This window comes from Maniola hyperantus, chromosome 1 (assembly GCF_902806685.2).
Source record: "Maniola hyperantus chromosome 1, iAphHyp1.2, whole genome shotgun sequence".
NCBI lineage: Eukaryota > Metazoa > Arthropoda > Insecta > Lepidoptera > Nymphalidae > Maniola > Maniola hyperantus.
In genome coordinates, this window is record NC_048536.1 from 13,965,616 (window position 1) to 13,989,277 (window position 23,662).

Here is a 23,662-nt window from a genome sequence, read left to right on the forward strand (position 1 = left end):
AGTTGGTGGTGGTTGGTATAAGAAGGGACGGTTGGTAGAGGGATTATTCGGCTATTGTAGAAACACAGCTAAGCTTCTTGGTAGAAAAGCCTTTCCGAACCATGGGTATTTTGTAAATTATTAAGGCACATTTTTTTAGTATTATTGATTTTACCTTTCCATTTTATTTTCCATAGGTACCTGCTTATTATAAATGCTTAGTATACTCGTATAAGTAGGTTATAATATAATTGGATCTTGGCCTGGCTTCGCGTGTTTTCCGTCTATTGCGATCCCCTATCTAATAGATAGGTCGCCAAAGTAAGTAATTGGCCATTTGTATCCCGTCAACCTTGAAGTTCCTATTTTATATGATTCCTTGTATAAAATGGGAACTTACTAAAAAAAAAGTAAGTAGGTACCTACTTACCTACCTATTTAGCGAATGAAAGAATACTTTCTTGCGAAAGTCGATGGCTAAATAGTAGGTAGGTATTTAGCCATCGACTTTCGAAAGAAAATATTCTTTCATTCGCATACCTACTCGTGACATTACAGACTGAATAATACTTATAATGTGATCGTCTCTACTAATGTCATAAGAGCGGTGTAGGTATCTTGAAAAAATTGGCCCTTTCTACATATTAAATAGGTAGGTATTAGGAAATTGTATGTAACTAGGTACCGACGCTTGACCGCGGTATAAATCTACCCGATGGCTTGGATAAAACGAAAGACTTTTTATATTAGGTAGGTACATTTTAGGTAACTCCAATCTTGATATCACCACCTCCCTACTACTGAAGGGCTTGGATAATTTAAATTTATTAACTTTTGTCACAAGAGGGGAAAAATAACAACCGAATACGCATGCGCCTACGAGTACAAAGCCTATGACAGAAGCTGAAGTTAACCTTCCGTAAACTTACGTCTGATTTTAGCTACGATTATAAGGAATAAAGTTAACCAAGTTTGAACAAGTTTTATCGAATATTTGGCCATTAAAAGATATGAATGAGGACCACTTCGCTCACACTCGAGGTAAGGAAATGCCTATGTTCTTCCCAAGCAGCTGGCTCTACGGCAAAAATCGATAATTTAATAAAACAAGCTTAACCTTTGAGGAAGTGTCTTTTGCATGCGGTTATTGAAAATGAATTGACAGCTAAATTTATATGAAGAAATGTTAGTGGTGTGTGGGTAAAATCTGATTTTTGTTATTTCGTTGTGCATTCGATTTCAGAATAGACGACAAATCTAAATCTAATCTAAATCAGCCTGTGCTGTCCCACGTCTGGGCAAAGGCCTCCCTCCGATCCTTCCACAATTTTCTATTTCGTGCCTCTTCAGGCCACGTAACTGTAAATTTATCTAATTCATCACGCCAACGTTCGCCTCGGCCGACCACGCTGGCGTTGATGATTCTGGGGCGTCCAAAAAGAAGCAGATTTTGCCCATAACTCATCTGACGACAAAATATACACTAAATATTCAACAAATTAAAACAATCGTAAATTAATTCTTTTACTGTTGTTTAAATACGAGTGTCAATGATCATTCTTTATAGGCGGGATAAATTATTATTATTATAACTATATTATTGTATTTTTTAGGTTTTGGTCCTACTCTTCCTCAGTTTGATCCCTTGGCCAGGACCTTCAGTTTTCAAGATCACCTGTTCTCGTGACAATTCCAAAATCGTCAGGAAAGTCATACAAAACAAGTGGCTACCGGTATTAGAAAGATTTCAGGTAATATCAAAGTATTTTACGAGTCAAACCTTTTTTTTTATTCTGGAGGAAGTCTTAGCATAGGTATTATCCGACTGGGCGAACCGAATGGATTCAGTGGGATTTGAACCCATTGAATTCATTCGGTCATATTGTTTTTAAAAGATGCTTTTTATAGATTATCCTGAAGGACGAGAATTTAAAGACGAATTTTTGAATCGTCTGCGATTTTAGCTGTTCTATAAGTAAGTTCCATTTATACATTTTCGTTTAAAAAGTTCATTTCGACTTTGTTTTATTTATCACGACCTTGTTACGAGCCTGTCTGTGTGTTATGTCTCTATAATAAAATCATGGTAGGTATATTATTGTCCAAAAGTTCAACGTGGTTCACATTGAATCGATCGCGACGTAATGTTGGTTCACGCCATCATAAAGAATGTTAATAAGCCACGTAGGTATGTTTTGATCAGCTGGAACTGAATTTTTATTACCATTAATTTACGATTATATTATTTCAACAAAATTCAGTGAAAGCAATTCTGAAAATAACAGTTGGACTACTTATTTATGAGCTGAATAACGCACATATACCTACAATTAATAACGTAGCTACCTAGGTACCTACTACGTTACAATAATCATGAGCCAAATTAGATGAGGTATTTGATATATTAGTAATTTGGATTTACAATAGCTTCACAGTGCCAAGTATTTAAACATGATTTAAACCATCTTCACAAGACAATTGCCAAATATGTCCACCAATCTAATAATTTTAGCTATAGATACTGGTCTAAGATCCCGTTATTAGAAATAAGAGTTTTGCGGCTCGTTAACAAAAGTGATTCTGTTTTACTTCTTCTGTACCTGCACTCAGTGCGCGAGTCGACTCGCACTTGACCGTTTTTTTTAATTGTTAACATCATCCACGTGATTTAGCTAGGCAACCTATGTGCGATGTATCAATCTATACATTATCTTCCATATACCTATTCTCTATCACGATTAAATAACAGATGAGGGTAGATATTCTAAATACCAGATCTCTACCTATTCAAATATAAATAGAAAGATTTTTATTCAAATATTTTTTTCAAGTGTTTTTGTATCGCCAAGTGAATCCACAAACCAGCCAGAAACTCGGGGGGCGCAAGTAAGCAAGAAAACCATTAGAATAATAATATGTGCTTAAAACATTGAAGAATAAGTATGTGCCTCAATGTCTAAGAAACTATTGAGGGCAATATAGGGGAAAGTGAAAGAGTGTGTGAAAGAGGATGAAAGACAACGTAAAGTTGTAAGGGTCCTTGAATCTAGGTACATTTAATCAACAGGCTTCCGTATATCTATTCTGGAATGCTGATTTTAAACTGTTGCCGCAGGTAAAGCTGCCGTTGGAATGCCCGTTTCACCCAGCACGCGACATCTTCGCACCTCAGCACGCAGCCAAGCTACAGCACCGCTCCTCGCAGTGGACATGTGCCTTCTGCGGGAAGTCCTTCTACGAGGAACGACATCTAGACACGCACTTCGACCAGCGACACAAGAACCAGATTAACAAGGCAAGTGTGCTATATTATTAATGGTACCAAGCTGCAGCATCGCTCCTCGCATCAGTGGGTGTGCGCCTTCTGCGGGAAATCCTTCTACGGGAAAAGACATATAGATACGATAACGATAGGTACATTTCAACTAACGACACAAGAAATAGATTAACCAGGGAAGTGAATTTCGATTCCTATGCATACATCTACATAGGAATCGTAGGGCTACTGTTAAAAAGTTAAGATCGCATTATTGGGTTGTAGGATTGAATGGCTATTAAAAGTTTTTTAATGGATTAATTAGGTGATTAGGTCACCTCGAGCATTTGGAGCAGTTTTGGCTCAAAATAATAGGCAAATAATTGTGCTAAATTTTATGGTCGCTAGTTAAAAGTGACACCCTTTATCATTATGCTGAAATGTAAGATGATATTTAAGGGGCAATTTTATGATGAGAATCACTAAATTTTTCAGCAGAAAATATAGCTATGTAATGTAAATGTATGTGCGTCTACCTACTCACAAATCATGAAATTCGAAAAAATATTCATGTAGGCCAACTTTTGGAGTCTTGAGCCTTATGACATGCCAAGACTATTTACCACCGGTTTAGAAAGAAAAAATAACCAAATCAGCAATTACTCTAATTTGTTCTGAAGGAATGTGTTCGATGAATTAATTTAAAATGCTGCAGGCCGAAGACGCAGTATGTCTGGCGGACTACTGCGACATAATGCGCTGCCAAGTGTTGGTGGCGCACGGCCTGTTGAACGGAGGCAGCGGGCCCAGTACAGACATCGAGCTATGGCAAGACGCAGAAGCGGCGAAGAAAGCTCTCGCGCCCGCTTCCAGTAGGAGCGTCGCGAGGGTTCCCACGAAGAGGAGGCATCGGTCTCGAACACAACCTCCAGTGCCCGTTGCGGATTGTCCTAAGACTGAAGCTGGCAGTGAAGATCCTGGTAGGTAGCTTAAGAAATTTCAATAAATAAGAATAACATTGTTTTGAAGCTTCAAAAGTTCAATGGTTCAGGAGACAGGCTGCCGACTGACTAAATGAATATGTAGAAGTTCAAGATAATTTCCCTTTCACCATCATCTTTCACCTACGTGCTACGTGTGAATTCTTAACTGTGACTCAAAACTAACAATGGACTATCGAATAAGATTTGAGGTGACGAAGTTAGGTGCACATTCTGAGACCGAGTTTTCCAATGAAATTTACCTCAGGAACCTTTTAAAAATTCGTAGTAATGTTATAAACGCGAAATTGTGTGTATATCTGATATCTTTTCACGACCCATCCGTTTAACAGATTTTGACGACATTTGGTATAAAGATAGCTTTCACCCCGGGGCCTGACAAAAGCTTTTGTCTCGAGAAAATCAAACACTTCTTAAGGGATTTTTAACAAACCTAAATACACGCCAGCGATGTCGCGGGCATCATCTATTTATAAATGCAGAAACTACATCTCTAAGTTAATTGAAATTGAACTGACTTGATGATTAATATAAACGCATTTGTATAAAACGAGTGATGTATACAGAAACGGAAGACAAAAAGAGAGACGAAAGCGAAAGTGACCTGAACCAAACGGCAGAACTGTGCGACGCGGACACTGTGGAGTCGTCTCTACCACCGGACAGCAGGCAGAGGCGGCTGGCAGACCTCCAGGCTGAACGTGCTGCTTGCGATCCAGCACACTTGCAAGGACTCAAGGTAAGAGCATTTTCGTCTGATTTTTTTTTCAAAAATAAATTAGCGAGCCAACGAGCAGGCCTAACCTGATGTTAAGTGATTACCGTCGCCCATGAATATTTGCAGCACCAGAAGAACTGCCAGTGTGATGATTTATAAATAGTTTAAGAATAGTTCTAACTTGTTTGAGAAGCTTTCGTAACATTAGTACTAGTAGTATGTATTAATGAAGTCAGATTTCATTGTTTTTGATACATCGAAGTAGAGTTTTTCTTGATGGTAATAATAAATCCCTTATGGTACTTTAGGTCCAATTCTTCGAATGTCCAGTATGTCTACTACTCCAATTCTAGGAATGTGCATTCTCCAAATGTCACCCTAAATGTTTAGTTTCTCATGAGATGCGTTCTTCTTGAAACGTGTTCCTCTTGAGATCACGAAAACTATTGTTAGTGCAGTACATATTATGGTGGAATAATATAATCAGTAGGTACTTCAGTTCTTTTTATTAAATTCGACTACTTATTTGTTTAAGGTTCGCTGCGAAAGAGTGGTACACTCCTGCATAGCGACGCTGCTGCTGCACCTGACACAACACCAGTTCATTGAGCTAGAAGGTTTACTTTTCATTATTATTCACAAAATAATTCATAATAGAAGTCCTGAAAATATCCATCTCCCCGACTGTCTTCGGAACGGATATTGTTAAAAGACCAGTCTATTAAAATTTCACAAAACTGACTGACCCCCGAGTCATCAACGCCCATCACAAAGCTTTGGTGCTAGAAAACTGGGCACAGAGATTATTTTTAAATTATAGACAAGGAAGAAAGCCGGATGTTCAAAATTCCCTTGGGATAGTGTATAAACAGGATTTATATTTTCAACGAGCGAAGCGCATTTGCTAGTGGTCGAAAATTTTTAGTTTCTAGTTTAATCTGTAGTCCTAACAGTTAATGGTATAAAATGTACATGCTGTATGTGTTCCAAAAAAAATAAAAATGTTAAAGACGAGATGCAGCGCGCGGTGTGCTGGTACCTGAGTTGTGATCGCTACTGGGAGGACACGGCGCCGACTGCGCGGGCGTTTCCTTGGCCTCTTCTCCTGGCACTCGCTACGGGCCTGGCTCTCGCCCTCTGCATGTGCTATTACATCATATGGATTGTGTTCGAGTGAGTACCTGTTTAAGTTAGCTAGAGAGAACTTTGCTGGCGCAGTTTTGCGCGCTTCTTAAAAATGGGAGGTATCTACTCTCAAGGTGTGTGGACAATTTGGTATTGGAGAGGGAATTTGAATTAGCTCAGATCTGGTATTAAGGCAGGCTTCCAAGTACCACCGCGCACACCATGCTATACGTAGAAACCAATAAGGCCTTACAAAACTACTTAAAAACTGTTTTTACCATCCAGGTTAGATAGCTCGCAGTCAAGGCTAATTTGTCATCTACACTAATATTATAAAGAGGAAAACTTTGTTTGTTTGTTTGTTTGTTTGTTTGTTTGTTTGTTTGTTTGTTTGTACTGAATAGGCTCAAAAACTACTGGACCGATTTTAAAAATTCTTTCACCATTCGAAAGCTACATTATCCACGAGTAACATAGGCTATATTTTATTTTGGAAAAAAATAGGGTTCCGTAAGATATTTGGGTTTTTCGGACACAAGGTGTAAAAAATCAACCAGAAAAGTTACTTATTTTGCGTACGCTGCCTAAACTATAAAAGATAGAACCATAAAATGTTCTAATTAATTGTAGATCTTATAAATATCTACAAAAAAGTCCGCGACACACTATACCCATCTATGTCGAGTGAGGCACAGCAACCATTTTTTTATTTAAAAATCTTGAATTTTTTTTGGACTACATTTAAACGCGTTTATTTTACTCATGCTATTAATCCTTATCAAAATAAATGATTTCATCACTAAGAACAGTTTATGGAGATAATATTTGGTCTTTGAATGATTAAAATTGGACGTTTGGTTTTGAAGTTATGGCGAAATTAAAATATTACGATTTCTGCTGCACGGCCCGTTGTATTATATAAAGAGGTAATGTCGTTAAGTTTGTTTGTAGGGGGTAATCTTTAGAACTACTGAACCGATTTTAAAAATTCTTTCACCAGTAGAAAGCTACATTATTCCTGAGTGACATAGGCTATACGGGATCTTTAAAAACCTAAATCTACGCGGGCGAAGCCGCGGGGATCAGCTAGTCGAAAAATAAAGTGGTTAAGATTTGTGATGTTAGACCTGCGTAAAACTCCAAGGTTGCATGGTAACCATTTCTCAGCCTCTCTTTTGGCAGCAGTGCAGTGGTTTGAACATGCGTGTCCGTTGTAATCGATCATTAGACGAGGCGGTACCTTTTGACCGTTCAGCATTCGTCTCAATGACATGTTCATACACACCAGCATCCTAGCGGCAATGGTGTTTAGATCCTACACGCTCTTGCTGGTGTAACAGCATGCTGTAGATACGCCTTATAGAAAACGCTTGCTCATCATCATCATCATGATCAACCTATTACCGGCTCACTACATAGCACGGGTATCCTCTCAGAGTGAGAGGGGTTTTGGCCATAGTCTACCACGCTGGCCATGTGCGGATTGGTAGACTTCACACACCTTTAACAACATTATGTAGAACTCTCAGGCATGCAGGTTTCCTCACGATGTTTTCCTTCACCGTTAAAACAAGTATTTAATTAATTATAATAAATGTTTAATTAATTAAAACGCACATAACTCCGAAAAGTTAAAGGTGCGTGCCCGGAATCGAACCCCCGACCTCCGATTAGAAGGCGGACGTCCTAACCAGTAGGCTATCACAGCTTACGTTACGCTTACTCAGGTCAGCCTAAAAATGTAAATAAGTCTGACTACAGCTCAGAGGAAGGGAGCGTTGCGGGCAGCGGGTCTGTGTCAATGACGACACACTCGTCACCCGCGCGCGGCGAGCGGCTCGCGGGCGACGACGCACTAGACGACGAACATGACGACCACTACATCTACGTCACCTACCCTCCCGACCTCAAGCGCCGACTGCTCGAGAGGTACGCACCTAACCGGCTCACGCTCATCCTACTCACACCTTTCATAAGACAAACTCGCGTCGATTAAAAGTGGGATTACACCTCTTTATCTATTCTTTGTTCTGTGCCATAACAATGAGAAGTGTATTCTGGAACTACGTTATTAATTTGATGTTGCCTGCATCGTTTTTTTCTAAATTGCCTTCCATAGATTCAAAGTACATTCTTTGTCTACGTACTTGAAACATCCATTATGTAAACTCTATTGGATTATTCATCATTTTTACTTCCTAAATATTTATCAAAGTAATTAGTTAATAGACTGAATTTTATGACTCATTTTATTCATTACTTGTCCTTACCGTTTGGTAATAGAAGCTTTAGCAAACTTGTGTAGGTACACGAATGACAAATTGCACTTGGTTTTCCCCTTAAGTTCATGTCAGATTTTGAGCGTAAAGATCTTAAGTTGCTAACTGCCAGAGATACCTACCCTACTAATAACAGTGACGTGCACAAGGTTTCAAACCAGGGTAAGTAGTAGTTAGCTAGGTGCCTAACTACTTACTGGCAAGTCATAAAGGATAATGAGCGTTAAGCTATTTCAACTAGGATAACTATTTCTTGGGTAAGCAGTGCTCTTATGCCTCTATGAGCTGCACGCCACGGCTACTACCTACTACTTGCTGAAATCTTTACGCTTAAAATACGTGTGCCTTTTTAACTGTTACTATTTCCTGTTATTAATAATTCTGTCGTTGTTTTAGCTGCTACAATAGAACAACCCGACTTTGAAACAAACGTTCACCCCGTCGTGCATGACTACTAGATTTACGTTGACTTTAGAAATAACCGAGACATTCTGATGTAGCCAAATGTACTGTCAGTGATGTTGTTCTATACCTACCTTATATCAGAGAATAATAAATATTAGCCCTATCGTAGGTTATACACAAATTGCGGATGTAAAAAGCGTATACCTATCTTGTTTCAGTCTAAAACTAGATAATCTTAGCCGGTTTTTTACATGTTCAAGCGGTTTTAGGATGGTTTGTGTTAATTGGTCCTTCGAGCCATGACACAAAGTAATTTTTGAACCGATTTCCAAAAAAGGAGGTGGAACGATTTTACCGAGATATCTATTTTTTAAAATACTTATCTTATGTTTTATTTTTACACGTATTATTCTTTTAAATTCATTTGATATAAGGTAGCTACATAGAGAAAACCAAGTAAATTTCAGCACCTGCTATGTTTAGAGTAGGTACCCAAATAGATAGCTATAAGAATCTAGTCAAATAAATCTTTTTTTAATTTAATATTTGATTTTAAATTAGCTCCTACTTTTAAAATCAAAAATAGAAGTAGTTTGCTTGAAACGTTGGTGCCTATTTTTATATTTACTTAAGTATAAGTGAAAAGTTTTAAACTTAATTATAAGCGTTCCCAGCAATTCCTAGTTTTTAGTAAGTAATGTAAGTAAAAAGTTTGACTCGCACTACTGCGCTTGCGTAAACGTAGAAGTCCGTTTTTCAGCTGATTTTAATTAAATATAGATTCGAAATCACCAGCTCAATTGCGGTAGAATGACAGCTACAATATCACGATCGCAATCACGGTTGATGCTAACTCATTATTGGCTAGCAAATAGCAATAATACCATAAATTCAGCCAATCGCAACGATTGCGATTGTAATAATGATTGATGCAGTTTTTCGGCAATCGAGCAGCAGGATAGGTAACGATCTGTATCTAATGGTTTTTTGGCGGAAATCTGTCCAAGCATTGTTTAAGATAAGCGGATATTTACCTACTTAAGTTTTATTTCAAACAAGTTTGATCAGTTAACTGCGTAAAAAATAAAATAGATCTCTTAGTTAAGTTATGAATTTAAATTCCCTTCTTAGCTAACTCAATCCACATAAGCCAGGAAAATTAAAAGTATGTTTTTTTAAATAAAAAAATATCGAGCAAACGAGCTAGCGGGTCACCTGATGTTAAGTGATTACCGCAGTCACATAATTTTGGTGATTTGCAGCACCAGAGGAACCGCTAATGTGTTGCTGGGCCTTTCAGGAATTAGTTGGTCTGCCCCTTGAACAATCCTACAATATGTACCTACCTACGTAATAAAAACTTTGCGAGCTGTTTTCACTTCTCACGAATTCTTGTTACAGAGACTTATTGCATTTTTCGCAAGCGCAGCAGAATAGTTAAAGTTATTATGAAAATTTTAAAATGTAGAGAAACTTTTGTTCCCAAGTGTTTTAAAAATAAGTACCGGTTGTACATGTAGATAAAAAACTAAAAGCATAGCTGATGATGATAATTATGTTGCAATAAATAGCTTTGTTGATTTTTAATTATAGCTTTATAGCAACTGTGTTGTATTTACCTACCTACTACCTACTTATTTGAAAATGCAATAAAGGGTTATTTTTAAAATATTGTATTTTTAAAGTGCTGGTTGTATACTTTGGATCTGGTAGTAAGAATAGGTACGTCTAAGACTTGGATAATATAGATCAGCTGTTTTATTATTTTGAAAGCAAAAAAAGAATATTAAGAAAATATATTTGGTATGTGCTAGATGTAATTTTGTTACACGAGTTAGTTTAAATTTAAGAATAAGAATTTAAATTTAATTTTTTTTGACAATTTTGTGGTCCTTTGAACCGGATAATGAAGGCATAATGTACTTAAAATGTTTTGTACTAAAACAGCTTGTTCAGTCTAGATAGACTTATCTATAGTTATAGTGTAAGAGCGAAACACGAATATAATTTTAATTCCATTCTCTATCTACGAACATTGGATTTATTTTGTAATGAATAGGTATTTACTACGAATTTAAAAGTTAGGGGTGCCTGTCCAAAAATAATTAATTTTAGCACGACATCTCTCAATAGAAAACATGTCTTACACTCAAAGGGATGATTTATGCCAGAATTTATGCGGGTGCGGGCCGTGCCACATACGACGCGCGGACGAGGCACGCATTCAAAACATCACGAACATTTTATATGAAGCAGTTTATGCTTCACCGTGCCGTGTCTCGGACGTGCACGTTTATATATTACACTCGGTGTAATACAGGGCTCGGCAAACTTGTACACGGCTCGTGCCCGGCACGGTCAAGTATAAAACATCCCTAAAGCTACATTTATTTTACATGCCATAATTTTACTTGCTAATTATTTAATAGTTTTGCTAGGTTTATTTACATAAAGTACATCTAGTCTTAGTATGCGTACAAATTATATTAGTTTTATATTGGTGCTTTGTCAGCTTAACGTTTGAAAAGTGACCCAAAAAAAGGTACTCCCGCAAAGAAAGACCAAGTATTTTTTTTAACTAGGTTTAACCATGCTGTTGCACAAATGTTGTGACCTTGTAACTCTAGTACCTAATATTTTGAAATGTTCAAAAATGTGCCTATGTACCTAATGGCAAAGAGGGACGTAACCCCGGGGGCTCGGGTTGAAAATTAATAAGATCTATAGATCGCATTTGACTTCGCTCAGTTACAAGTTAAAACGAGACTTTATTTCTCATACACAAATCTACGGTTGAGATCTATAAAGCGTACCGGTACTTTGACTTAGCTCAGACTTAAGTTTCAGTTAAATGAAACAGACTTAAGCCAACCATATAACGCTGTCTCGTTTTAACAATGTCTTAAGACTGAGCAAAGTCAAAGAACACTATAGAAAAAGCAGATGCAGGAATATAAATGCGATATACCCACATGTTAAAAAAGTATTTGTAAAATATAACATGTTTTTTTTATACTTGTTCGTTCAGTTTACCCTGAAGGGTTATTATCTTGACGGTGGTAGGTACAATGTTGGCCAACTGTTAACTCTATACTTTTGCTGTTAACTCCATGCCTAGCATATACTTGCAATTGGCTGAAATGTGGCTAATAAGGACAGTTGCAGCAAGGGTGCCATAAATTCAACTATCGCAACATTTGCGCCTAGCCCTATTGCAAATTGCAATGTGATAGTTGCAAATTGCGTGCGAACTGCGATCGAATGAATAAATCGTCAAAACGCGATGCAGCAAAGATGCAAAAAACAGTAGCAACCCAATATAGTCAAGATAGAACTTTTCAAGTCCCTGAAATCTTATTAAATAACAGTTTACAAAAAGAGAGGTTTCCTTTAGATAAAGCATGCCACCTTTGTCAAAAACCTGTCAGAAAAGTGTCACTTTTATTCTTGGACTGAAATTCATCCAAGCTTTGATTTTATTGTGTTTACCTGCAGCAGAACCAAACAATATAAAGTGCTTAAATATTCCATTGTAAAACTTACCTTATTCAGATAAAGTAGCTAATTGTACAGAGACTCAAAACAAAATTACAATAGCAGATCTAAATTTATTGCTATTTCTTTTATAATGCTCCCTGCGGAAAAGGACGGCACTTAACATCTTAAATAACACTTTAGGACTTATCTTATCTATCTATACATATAGTAGGTCTTAATTTAGTTTGGAGATTGTGTACAATTATGAGCTACAATGTTAAATTATCATCTTGTAATTTTGTAATCTTTTCATCTTTCATATTGTAATTTTTCATCAAAGGTGGTTCCATAAATGCTTCAACGAGACTGAGGTAACTCATTTAGGTTAGTGTATCTTAGCTTAGAGTTCATCATTTTCACTCACAAACTATGATATTCAAGTGCACTGTTGATTTTGTTTAATTAAAAATGTGATTTAAGGAAGTTTGTTAAATAAAGCTCCATAAAATGTTCGAATGTATTTTCATTTATTACTGATTCTATCCGTTGGTATAAAAGCGGCAGTCTTTATACTTAAAACTAATTAATAAATTCATATAAAAATTAAAATAGAATTCTTTTAAATGTCTTACAGTCCTTGCAATTCACGAAGACGAGTTAACTTTACTTGTGGTTACATGATTTACCTCGGCATTGTGTAAGTGTGCGTGCATGTCGGACCAATCAGTCGCGAGCAAGCGCTCGCAAACGCATACATTTAGTGTACCTTACTTATACCGCGATACGACTTCAACGCAAGCATGAGCTACACGTCTTCGGGAAATGCAAGAACTATGCAAGATCACATTTAAAAGCGACAAAATGCTCGTTTCAAAATGTCCTACTCATCGCATCGGCTTAAATAGCTGTTTTCGGTCTCAAACGTACTTGACTCCCTTCCACAGTGAGTTTCCTTCTATGATACATTTGCAACCACACCCAGCAGGACAGGTGTCGTGTAAAGCGAACCTGAAATGATTTTAAGTTAATAATACTTCAATATTAGGGTCAGATTCGCATCAGGCGGTTAAGATAAGAGAAAAAAAATTAAGCTACGTTAAGTCGGTATTCTTACCTCCATGGGTATCGGATAAGCTCCAATTTAATCGCCTGATGTGCACCTGACCCTTAAACTATCCGAGAATTATATTTTAAGTCAAGTATTGTCAATGTGTCTTTTACAACTTACGGTATAATCCTAAAGTGTAATTTAAGCATTTAAACTACACAAAGGTACGAGGAACCCCGAAAAATTGAAATCTTCATTTAGTTTACCCTGCCCTTTGTATTTGAAACGCTGCATCACATCATTTGTGAAAATTAAGCCCATCATAATTGTGAGTTTGTTGTGGGCTTTTCTCAGACCTGGGCGCGTTTGGAACCCTCGTAGCTTTAGTTTTAATTACGTATTAATTATCACCACTATATCATATCATCTTACAAATAAAAATTTATGACAATCAGGAAGCGTAAAATTTTACCAATTCTGAATAAATAATTTGAGGCTGAGTTGAGTTTGAGTTTGAATTCTTAAGAGGTGTATATTCTGGAGGCTGGAGCGCGAGATCTGGAGTTTTTTTTAAGAATCCCGTGGGAACTCTTTGATTTTCCGCAGCTAAAATTAGCCTGTGTCCTTCCGGAATGCAAGTTATTTCTATACTAAACGTCAAAAACGGTTAAACAGCCGTGATAAGCTAACAGTCAGACACTTTCGCATTTATTGTTAGTATGCATTGACCAATCAAACTCGATGTAATTTTGTAGACACATTCTACAAATATTAACATCTGTCTGATTATCCGTAAAAATATTTTCAAATATTTAATCTACTAGCCGGTATAACTTTGAAAGTCCTCTCGCATATCTGACCACTGAGTGGGAACGTTAACCACTATCCTTTTTTTATATTTGAACCGAAGACAACACATTTCTATACCAAGATGCGATAAAATCAAGTCATATTATTCTTCTTATAGTCAAAGTACTCACCATGCGATCATGTGTTGAGCATGTGCAGCGTGGGAGCAAAGAGCGCAGGCCACAGCAAGGCCGCGCACGCCGCGACCACACACCGCACAGCGTAGCGCTAGCTTGCGGCACGACGTGCACGCCGCGCCACGCACCGTGCGCGCGCACCACGCGCACTCCCACGCGGCCTCGCCCGCACCGTCCCCCATTAATGTTGACTCGAACTTGCATCGAACTAACTTCATTACCTGATAGGAGATCAGTTTACTTTTACTAATATGTTCCAGTTTTATGCATTCTGCTTCGGAATACGGCCTTTTACAGAAAAAAATATGCCAAGTGCTAGTTTTTACCGAATAAGGGATGACGGGGCTTCTGGTCAGTAAAAAAAAATGCCAGATTGCCAGACCTACCAAAACAAAATGTATTGTAATGGTATCCTTTGAATAAATAACCATTAAACACTGCCATGCATGTAAATACTTTCGATAAATGTGGCAAGGTTCTACAGATCTTCTGGCATTATTGTCTGTTTACCCTTTAATTTGACTGTTAGATAGAATTAAATACCAGATCCGAGATCAATCTTTGCGGTTTTGAGTTCACATTGGAGCTGTATTCAGTTTTTAGGTTCTCGGCTTTCAGAACAAGAGTTGCTGCGGAGTGTGACGGGAAAGGTCCAACCATCAGTGCTGATTTCGCTTTAAAATCAAATCGTACGGGCTTACCTCAGTCCTTTTATATAGAAGCTGCCACCGATGCAACACATCCGCGTAGGCCCGTTTGAAGCAGTGGTAGAGATGTACGGTCGCCTCGTCTATGACGCACGCGGACGATGGCTCGGACTTGGTAACGCTGTATTCAGTGTTTAGGTTTTCCGCCTCGGAACAAGAGTTGCTGCGGAGTATGACAGGTAGGGTCCAACCGTCGGCGCTGATTTCGCTGTATTGGGTGATTGTGTTGTAGGGTGATGTGTTGTTACCGTTTCCCTAGAAAAAACAACAGGTCTTTTTTCAAACAAGTAAGGTATAAATGCACTTTGATACCGCATTTTAGGACAAGAGCTATGTTGTAGCAATACAGCTTATGTGAGTTTGTATGGAGCAAAGCGCAGAGCAACGCGGCGTGGCAAATATAGTTTATATGAGTTTGTATGAAGCAAGGCGGCAGCGCAAATGCGTTTGGACCTTAAGAAGGAGCACAGGTTATTGATTATTAGACTTACATAGCTGGATGTACTGATGATAGAATGTGAGCTAGAGTTACTTGCGTCGTTAAAGACTGAAAAAGCACAGGTTAACATGGCCGCCATTTGCAGATCTGATGATTTGGCGTAATGTGATATTCTGGAACAATACAAAATTATCTAATTATCATGATCAAGCTTCAAACGGCCTAAAATTATCTTTAGTTAATATGACTGCAGCCACAATTTGTGGCAATATTGTTCACTAGTGGCCGAGTGATGTATTCAATATTGAATATCATAGAAGAGTAGATGAGCCCAGTCATCTTAAAGTATTGAACCACTTGCGTCACCATTACGAGTAAAGGTTCAAATTTCAAAACGGTAGAAATTCCTACACGCTAAAGACCGAAAGAACGAAAAGCTGTAAAAACGGTGGGTAGTAGAAGAATAAGACTTACAAAGCTTGCACAAGGTGGCAGCAGAGCGGATGCCCGGCCCAGCCCATGCTATCTTCACTGGACATGAGGTGTTCGCTCGGCCGCGCCACCAGCGAGCGTGCGGCCAACGCGACTAGACCCCACGCATGGGATAGCTCTCCTTCACCTTCTTCTGACGCTACTTTGGCATTCCTCTCGCACATATCTGTGACAAAGAAGAATAGTTAAGCTGATGGACGCCATCAAGCATCACATTGTTTAGTAGCTACTCGGCTTGGCTGTAATAAGCGATCAGCCTACCGTAAATATATACCTAATATTTTTGGAATTCAGACTTTTTAAGCTTGATTTATCATAACCGTCAGCACGGGTGAAATCCCAGACGAAACTAAAATAATAATTAAAAAAATTAATTAGTTTCCAATTAATAGAATTCATCAGGCATCACTATCAAATGGCATGCTTTAATAGATCAAACAATAAGAGATTTAAGGTGCGTCGGGAATGCACCTCGAACACATTACTAACTAATCGAATTAGAATGGATACTGACGCGACTGCGTATTCTGCCCGCCGGCTCTGCGCTTTGTGACTAAACTTACCAACAGGGTTGTCGGCATTGATGCAGTACTTCTCCGCCAGCGTCCTGTTGAGCGGGAAGAGGCTGGCCGCGGCGTACAGCACTACGCGAGGTGGCGTGCAGCCTGATATACTGCCGCGGCTGCGCATGCTGCCCGCCCGCCGGCTTTGCGCTTTCTGCACAAACAATAATTATAAAGAACTCGTATCTGCCTACCGGCTCTGCGCTTTTTGTACATAAAATCATACAATATGCTTATCTGCCAGCCTACTCAGCGCTTTCTACACATACCATCGTAAAGTACAGGCTATAGTCAGATACACATTTCGGTTGCTGATAATGCATTTTGAAATAGAACTTACGGGAGTTGCTACAAATCGACCATTATGGCTTACAACTCCGAGTTTCCGTTACTCCAATTTTTTAGACTTTAAAAATCAAGATACTTAGAAAATGAATCTACCGTAGAATAAGCAAGCCACGGTTTTGTCACACAAAGTTCCTGGCCTTCGAACTAGTATTCTGGAAAGCCAGTCTTACCTGAATAATCATTCAAGAATATTGCGATCCGAAAAAATGTGTTCAAAGGTTACTTACCCATCGATCCTGGAAGTAGAAAGTCGTAATAGAATTCGACGCGTGCCTGTGGTGCAGTTGAGGGAACCCAGATGCGTTAGTGGGTGACGGCGTAGTAGTCGCGTGGGGCGACACCGAAGTATATCCCCCTCCGAATAACGCCGGAGTCAGGGACAAAGACGACATTGACCGCGGTGTTCCGGCTTCATGCTTCAGGGACAACCGTCTCGCGTTTGCGGGTCGGTTGAAGACTACTAACGTGCTAACTCCACACCACTTGGCACCGCATGTTCTGGGGAATGGTATGCAGGAGTCGCCGGCGTTTTCGCTCTCCGATTGGCTTCGTTGGCTTGATTTCATCGAATCTGAATCGTCGCTGGATTTTACAGGAATCTAAGTAATAAGGTTCTTATTCTTTAGTCACGTTAAGAAGTTGAGTCCAAATTAGCAATTCCGTAATTACTGTCAATATTTTTTTCTTGTATTGACAGGAGTTCTGGGCAATTTCTTAAATATCTTGATATATACAAATGGTGTGGTCAGTCAGGTCTAGTCTCTTCTCTCAACAAAGGTTGCCTGGTGGAGATTGCTTTAAGCAACAAGGCCACCTTTGCAAACTTTGCATACAAATAGTTTTAGTTTTTGTGGTTTTTTCCCGTTTTGTGTGCAGTAAAGTTTTCTATCTATGTATCAGGTCCTGACTCCTGGTCAGGTTTGAATCGGAATTCTGGACAATTGCTTAATTTTCTTGAAGGTCGCCCTAATAGATAAAAAGTATGATCCATGGTCATGGCTTTTTGGAGAATATTATTATTCAAGTTTGGGAAAAACCTTGCAAGTTTTTGATTTGTCCATCTATGATCCTGGTCACAAGATTGGGTGAAACAAGCAAATTGTCATAAGAAAAAAGCAAAGTCATTGTAGTAAAGTTAGCTGATGAAAATACCTCATCTATAGATGTCGCCAATGTCTTCAAGCAATGTAACAAACATCTATGACCTTCTTTTTTCTTGCGGTGCGCGGTTCTGTTAATAGCTTGTAGTATTTTAATGGTAGTTGCGCTATCCACGTTAGTTCCGGACAACCAAGAAAACTTAGGTATAGTCTGTTCTGTAACATTCCTCGGGAAGGTCACTTGAAGGTTTGCAGTGTAACCGTTGCGTTCTGAATGTATTTGACAGGTTCTGGTCTCAATATTCATATCAGTCACTTCAATATTCGCCATTTCACGAATAGATTCGAACTCTTCATCTATTGAGGTAGTTGTTTTGTGCACAATTTTATTCTGTGAAGAGGGAAATTATTTATTTTATTTTATTACTTTTCTTATGTTGCTACTACTTTGTAAGCGAAACATTTAATGCGGTTGTGCACTAGTATGATGCGAGAAAATCATCATCATCAACCCCTCTCTGACTCACTACTGAGCATGGGTCTCAGATTGAGAAGGGTTTGGCCATAGTCCATCACACTGGTCAATTACGGATTGGCAGATTTCACACACTTTTGAAAACATTATGGAGAACTCTCGGAGAAAATATGGATCAAAATTTTTAGTACTAAATTCGAATGTCTGTCATAGTGATAGATAGCGCCTATTTGCGAATTCTGGATAATACATTTATTTAGTTCTACTAGCCTTTGCGGGACGTATTTTCTCAAAATAGCATCGGACTAGTGTACAACCTTTTCTGTGTATGAAATAAAGGAAAAATATCGTACCATTTGAATATCCTGCCCTTTCGAATCACACACCGAAAGATCATTTGTTGAGCTTGCAGTAGATCCATAACTAGCTGTTGAAAATGATATATATGGATTGACAAATAAATTCTTGGTTTTCATTTATAAAGTCAGACGCACCACGTGAGTTGAAAAACGGAGTGGATATTCGGTACCATTAGTACGAGTTTGCACATCACGACGAGTTGATAGGTTTCGAATATCGAAAATTATCAATTAAACATTAAAGAACAATGGATCTAAAAGTGGATTTAACAAAGTTTGCGCTTAAGGAGAGGAATCAATACCTGTGGATGACCGCATTTCTACCTGCTGGTTGGGTTGATTTAGTAAAAGCTGCATCTATTGATTGCTTTAACCTCAATTGTTATGATCTGCATTTATGGGTGCAACTTTTGCATTTCGGCAAGCGGACACTTTGTTAAATAAAAATCAGTAGAACTGAATACACAACTTTAAGAACAAGTCGATAAAATCCATTTTACTTTGACAATATAGCATTTGGATACTTGTTACATAATCGGTGAGAGATGCAAACTTGTATTAAGGGTGCAGGATGTTTCGTCCTGAATAGCTTCCTTCAAAATAACTATCACTTAGAATAACTTATGTGGTGTGGACAATTTAAGGAAGTTTTCCACTTACTATCACTATTATTGTCATCATTTTCAGTGTCATCAGGTAGATAGTGTGAACACATTTTAAGTAAAGATGGATGCATTGTCCACAACCTTAGTGTCTGATCCCTTCCCCACGTTACTAACTGGTAATTTGAAGGTAGTGTATTTGGCCTCCATACCATAGTCTGGACGGTATCAGTATGCCCAACTAATCTATGAGTTAACGTGCCGCCAATCCAAATACCTATCACACCAGCTTGTTCCACTCTGGGTAATCCTCCCCAACCTACTCCAATAGTAAGAAGTCCACTTCCAAATGGAGTATAAATAGCTCTCCACACAGGAAAGTTTGTCATTATAACATTCTCTGGTCGTCTAGCACTATGGATATCAAAGTACTTAATACTTCCATCATGACTTGACGTAACTAGCTGATACTCATGGTGTGGACTCCAATCGACACCATGTATTTTACATAAGTGGGCAGAAATATAGTGGAGAGGGGAAGAGCTTTTACGGTAATCCCATATCTTTATATCGCCGTCATGTGCCGTTGCAACTAAGTGAGATGCTACTTTGTTCCACTGTACTTGAGATGCTCCAGCTGAAAATTAATGTTGTACTATGTTATGAGTAGTATTGGTAGTAGAGGTGTCAAAAAATAATGTACCTAATAAATTTATTAAATATATAAATGTATTCAAGATATTCGTTTTTAGATGAAAACAAAATTGAATACAAAATACAGTAAGTACTAACTACTAAGTAGTGAAAATTTGAGAAAATCCTTCCTAAAAAGTAACTCACGCGTTCGATCTTTGATACGCCGCGCGCGGCGCGACCGAGCGACGATATTAGAATAAATATTAGGTACAGCTGTTACAAATATCGTCGCGACTCGACGGTGAATAATTATTACATCGAATTTTCGTATTGGCCTGTTACATGTTGACTGTGATGATACGAGTATGCGGCTAGTATTTTTATCATTTTGTTTGTTTCGTAATAAATTTTGAATGCAGTTTTATTTATTTGTGAACTTGAGTGTCGATAAATATTTAATGTGAATAATTGTAATGTAGATTAGGCAAAATAATGTAGATTAGGTACATTTTTGTGTTGTGATAGATTTGTGTCGCGCGTTGATAATACCTATTATAGTAGATTTGTTCTTTTTGGAAATACTTGCGTCATTTTATAAATTGTATGAGAAAATGTTTTTCAAAGTGTAGGTATTATCATACATTATAAGTTTTATAGGTAATAGGTTAGGTACGTGAAGTGGTATTGTTCTTTTTAGAAATCATCATCATCATTTTATAATTCGTATGATAATAAATATGTAGAAATGTATGATAATAAATATAGTAGTTACCTACTAAAAAGAATTTTTTATAGGTAACTAGGTAAACTTACCTACCTATTGAATTGTACCTACTTGACATTGCTTTATCGTTCTACTTGTTTTTATTTTTACATATATAGGTAGGTACTGTAGTCCGCGACAGGTTGAGATGGCAATCGGGGTATGAGGCGGGGGTGACACCCCGCACACCCGCACGTCACCCTCGCTCGCCCGCACTGGGTTAGCACAGGGGCCGTGCGGGTGTGCGGGGCGTTCCCTCCCCGTTTGCCATTTCGACCTGTCGCGAAGGTATGGATTGATGGGTACCTATTAAGAGTAAAATTTAAAATTTAAATCAATCGAGTTAAATACAAGCTATACCCTAGTTCTCGACCTTATTGACGGTTATGAGAAAGTTGTTTTTGTCATATTCTTGCTCAGTATAATTCATAGATTGCTAAAATGCTGTTTTCTGACGAATGTCAATAAGGTCGAAAATCGCTTGCACCCATTTATCTGCTTGCGCCTCACGGTGAAATCGGTGCAAGCAAATCTCGACCTTATTGACGGTTATATATATTGCATATGGGTTGCCTAAAAAATTTCAGTCCAGGATGATTAATTATTAATAAAAAAAACTTTTTTTTTAATTATTTCACAAATTCCATACCAATCGAAAGTATGAAACCCATAGAATATGCAAACGTTAGGTTAATGAAATAATGTTTATTTTCATTTAACTTTTATTCATTAACACGGTGCAAGTTACTAGTATCGATTTACCTGTTGTGTTTTATGCCTGCCTACCCGGGGAAAAAAATAACGTTTGCATATTCTATGGGCTTTTAACTTTCGATTGGTATGGAATTTGTCAATTATACAAACCGGTGAAATGATAAAAATTTTTTTTTTTTTTTTAATTATCAATTACTCATAATATACTGGACTGAAATTTTTTAGGCAACCCATATGCAATAAATTTATTGACATATTAAATTGAATATAAAATACGTTTTATCCATTAACCGGCTCAGTGAAGGTCGTTCTATAGCGGGATCTTAGACCATGGTATTTTCACACACATAATACAAAGTAGTGCATGATATAAGCATGCCATTCATATCTATCTGTAATTATAAAATGCTTATCTTATTGTATTCAATAGGATTCTTCTGAGATTTAGATGAATGACTACAGTAGTTTGCAAAAGCAAGATTAAATTACTTAAAATATTTATGGAGGTGTAATCAATATAAATACTTAATATTATAAATGTGAAAGTGTGTCTGTCTAAATTCCTGCTACCTTTTCAAGTCCCATCCTTTTAACCATTTTTAACAAAATTTGGTACCGATACAGGCTTGACAGACAGGTACTTGGATGCCAGATATAAGCTACTTTTTGTCGTAGAAAATCAGTTCCCACAGGATTTTATAAAATGTAAATCGACATGGACTAAGTCATGGGCATTATTTGTTAAGTACAGCAACAGCTTGCATCCTGGAGAGAAATAGAGGCTACTTGTGAAGTTTTTATCCCAGAAAATCAGAGAGTTTTGACAGGATTTTAATCACTTACCTACAGCAGATAAAGAGACCACAGGTTTTCTGGTGTCTCTTAAATCCCAAAGATAAGTGAATGTGTCTATGGAGCATGTTGCTATCAGATTGTGGTCTTGTCTGTGGAAGTGAGTGTCACTTACAACCCTGGTATGACCGCGCAAGGAGGATATACACATCAAGTCATTGCCGGCCCTCCATTCATACACATCCACATGTTGATTGCTCTAAAATACAAAATAAATTCAATGTAAATTTTTTCTAAAGCTTGTTTTAGCAAACAGACTATTGAATAATAACATGCTTTAGAAAAAAATTACATCAGAGTCTACTTGTTATTCAAAAATTTATGCCCAGGATATATAGTTTTTTAGATCAGTATAGAACTGGTATGCACAGAATCTGCAAGTGCAAAATTTTTGATTTTACATAATAAGGCAATACCTGTTTTATTACAATAATTGAATGAAACATAACTATAGGTTCTAGCAGCAGAAACCTAGTAGATAAACCTGAGCTTAGTACTGCAGCCTTAAAATCTATGAAAGTTTTGATTTTAAAAATCCTCTTCAGGACATAGCAACATTAAGTTAAAACTTAAATTAAACATTAGAATTTGTAATTTATTTTTTAATTTTTAGGTTAGACAAAGATCAAAATAGGTACTTACACCATAAAAGCTAGCTATTTAAAATACACAAAAAAACTTACAGCAATCGCACAGAGCTTTTGCCCAGGATAAGTCTGACACCATTCTGCACCAACGGCATCATATTTACTGTGCCGTGGGTATTTCTTCACGATTTCTGTAGGAACGTCGTCCACGCCAATGTGTTTTATTGCGAGCCACCTTCGACCAGCCAGCAGAACGTTATTACCCGAGTAATCCACAGACATAGCCGTGGCCTGCAACTCCCTGTATTCCCATTTCATTATCTCTTCACTCCAGTGCACGGTCATCTTTGAAACTTTAATTTAATGCGACATTACACGAATGGAGATGATTTTAGATTAATTTGTTGCGCAATGAAGTAATAGGAAATGGTACAACAACAAACAAATAATAATAATTATAATAGTGATTATTCACTCTTTGATAATGTGTTATGTGGGCAAAATGTGGGGTGGGAATTGGGATTTGGGAAACTGGGAAGCCTTAGCAAACAAAAACAAGATCAAGATTGACGACCAATGACAATCAGCTGTTTTTGACAGTTTGACTCTTTGGCTCCCAAAGAATTTCTAAGTACTATTCCTATGTCGATGTTGGCTCCTTAGAGTATTTCTATGTTTGACTCACATTCTTCTCTATGGTTTTACTACAGATTTCCAAGAGTTTTCCCATTATTGTTTGCTGACTTTCAGC

The 23,662-nt window shown here is 37.8% G+C and overlaps 2 protein-coding genes across 5 annotated transcripts; one reads left to right on the top strand and one right to left on the bottom strand.

The window, feature by feature from the left end:
* The first annotated feature begins 845 nt into the window (after nucleotides 1-845).
* LOC117985451 (uncharacterized) lies at nucleotides 846-12,752 on the top strand. Of its 4 annotated transcripts, none has more exons than XM_069498883.1 (9): nucleotides 846-1,020; nucleotides 1,593-1,730; nucleotides 3,095-3,274; nucleotides 3,951-4,215; nucleotides 4,791-4,975; nucleotides 5,490-5,571; nucleotides 5,965-6,127; nucleotides 7,841-8,008; nucleotides 8,755-12,752. In XM_069498883.1, exons 1-9 carry the CDS (start codon nucleotides 994-996, stop codon nucleotides 8,780-8,782), a joined length of 1,236 nt encoding a protein of 411 aa, XP_069354984.1. In that variant the 5' UTR covers nucleotides 846-993; the 3' UTR covers nucleotides 8,783-12,752. The 4 variants fall into 4 exon arrangements, with proteins under 4 accessions (XP_069354984.1, XP_034828080.2, XP_069354974.1 ...); XM_069498894.1 differs by having other exon boundaries at nucleotides 847-1,020; nucleotides 4,803-4,975; XM_034972189.2 differs by lacking the exon at nucleotides 8,755-12,752 and having other exon boundaries at nucleotides 7,841-8,745.
* On the bottom strand, nucleotides 12,749-23,474 carry Wdr59 (WD repeat domain 59). The gene is made up of 12 exons (XM_034972113.2): nucleotides 23,008-23,474; nucleotides 22,316-22,523; nucleotides 19,418-19,996; nucleotides 18,752-18,825; nucleotides 17,976-18,314; nucleotides 17,051-17,422; nucleotides 16,476-16,629; nucleotides 15,895-16,078; nucleotides 15,473-15,593; nucleotides 14,976-15,236; nucleotides 14,269-14,495; nucleotides 12,749-13,248 (listed from the first exon to the last, which is right to left on the bottom strand). The coding sequence occupies exons 1-12, from the start codon at nucleotides 23,254-23,256 to the stop codon at nucleotides 13,158-13,160; spliced, it is 2,859 nt and encodes a 952-aa protein (XP_034828004.1). The 5' UTR covers nucleotides 23,257-23,474; the 3' UTR covers nucleotides 12,749-13,157.
* Nucleotides 23,475-23,662: the final 188 nt, after the last annotated feature.

Excerpts from the sequence above, each read along its gene's own strand:
- LOC117985451 (XM_034972189.2), top strand. The coding sequence starts at position 994 with ATGAGGACCACTTCGCTCACACTCGAG. Across the intron at positions 1,021-1,592 it reads CCACTTCGCTCACACTCGAG|GTTTTGGTCCTACTCTTCCT; the intron begins GTAAGGAAATGC and ends TGTATTTTTTAG. Across the intron at positions 4,216-4,790 it reads AGCTGGCAGTGAAGATCCTG|TGATGTATACAGAAACGGAA; the intron begins GTAGGTAGCTTA and ends GTATAAAACGAG.
- Wdr59 (XM_034972113.2), bottom strand. The coding sequence starts at position 23,256 with ATGACCGTGCACTGGAGTGAAGAGATAATGAAATGGGAATACAGGGAG. Across the intron at positions 18,315-18,751 it reads AAGGGCAGGATATTCAAATG|AATAAAATTGTGCACAAAAC; the intron begins GTACGATATTTT and ends CCCTCTTCACAG. Across the intron at positions 16,630-17,050 it reads TCTACTTCCAGGATCGATGG|AAAGCGCAAAGCCGGCGGGC; the intron begins GTAAGTAACCTT and ends TTGTTTGTGCAG.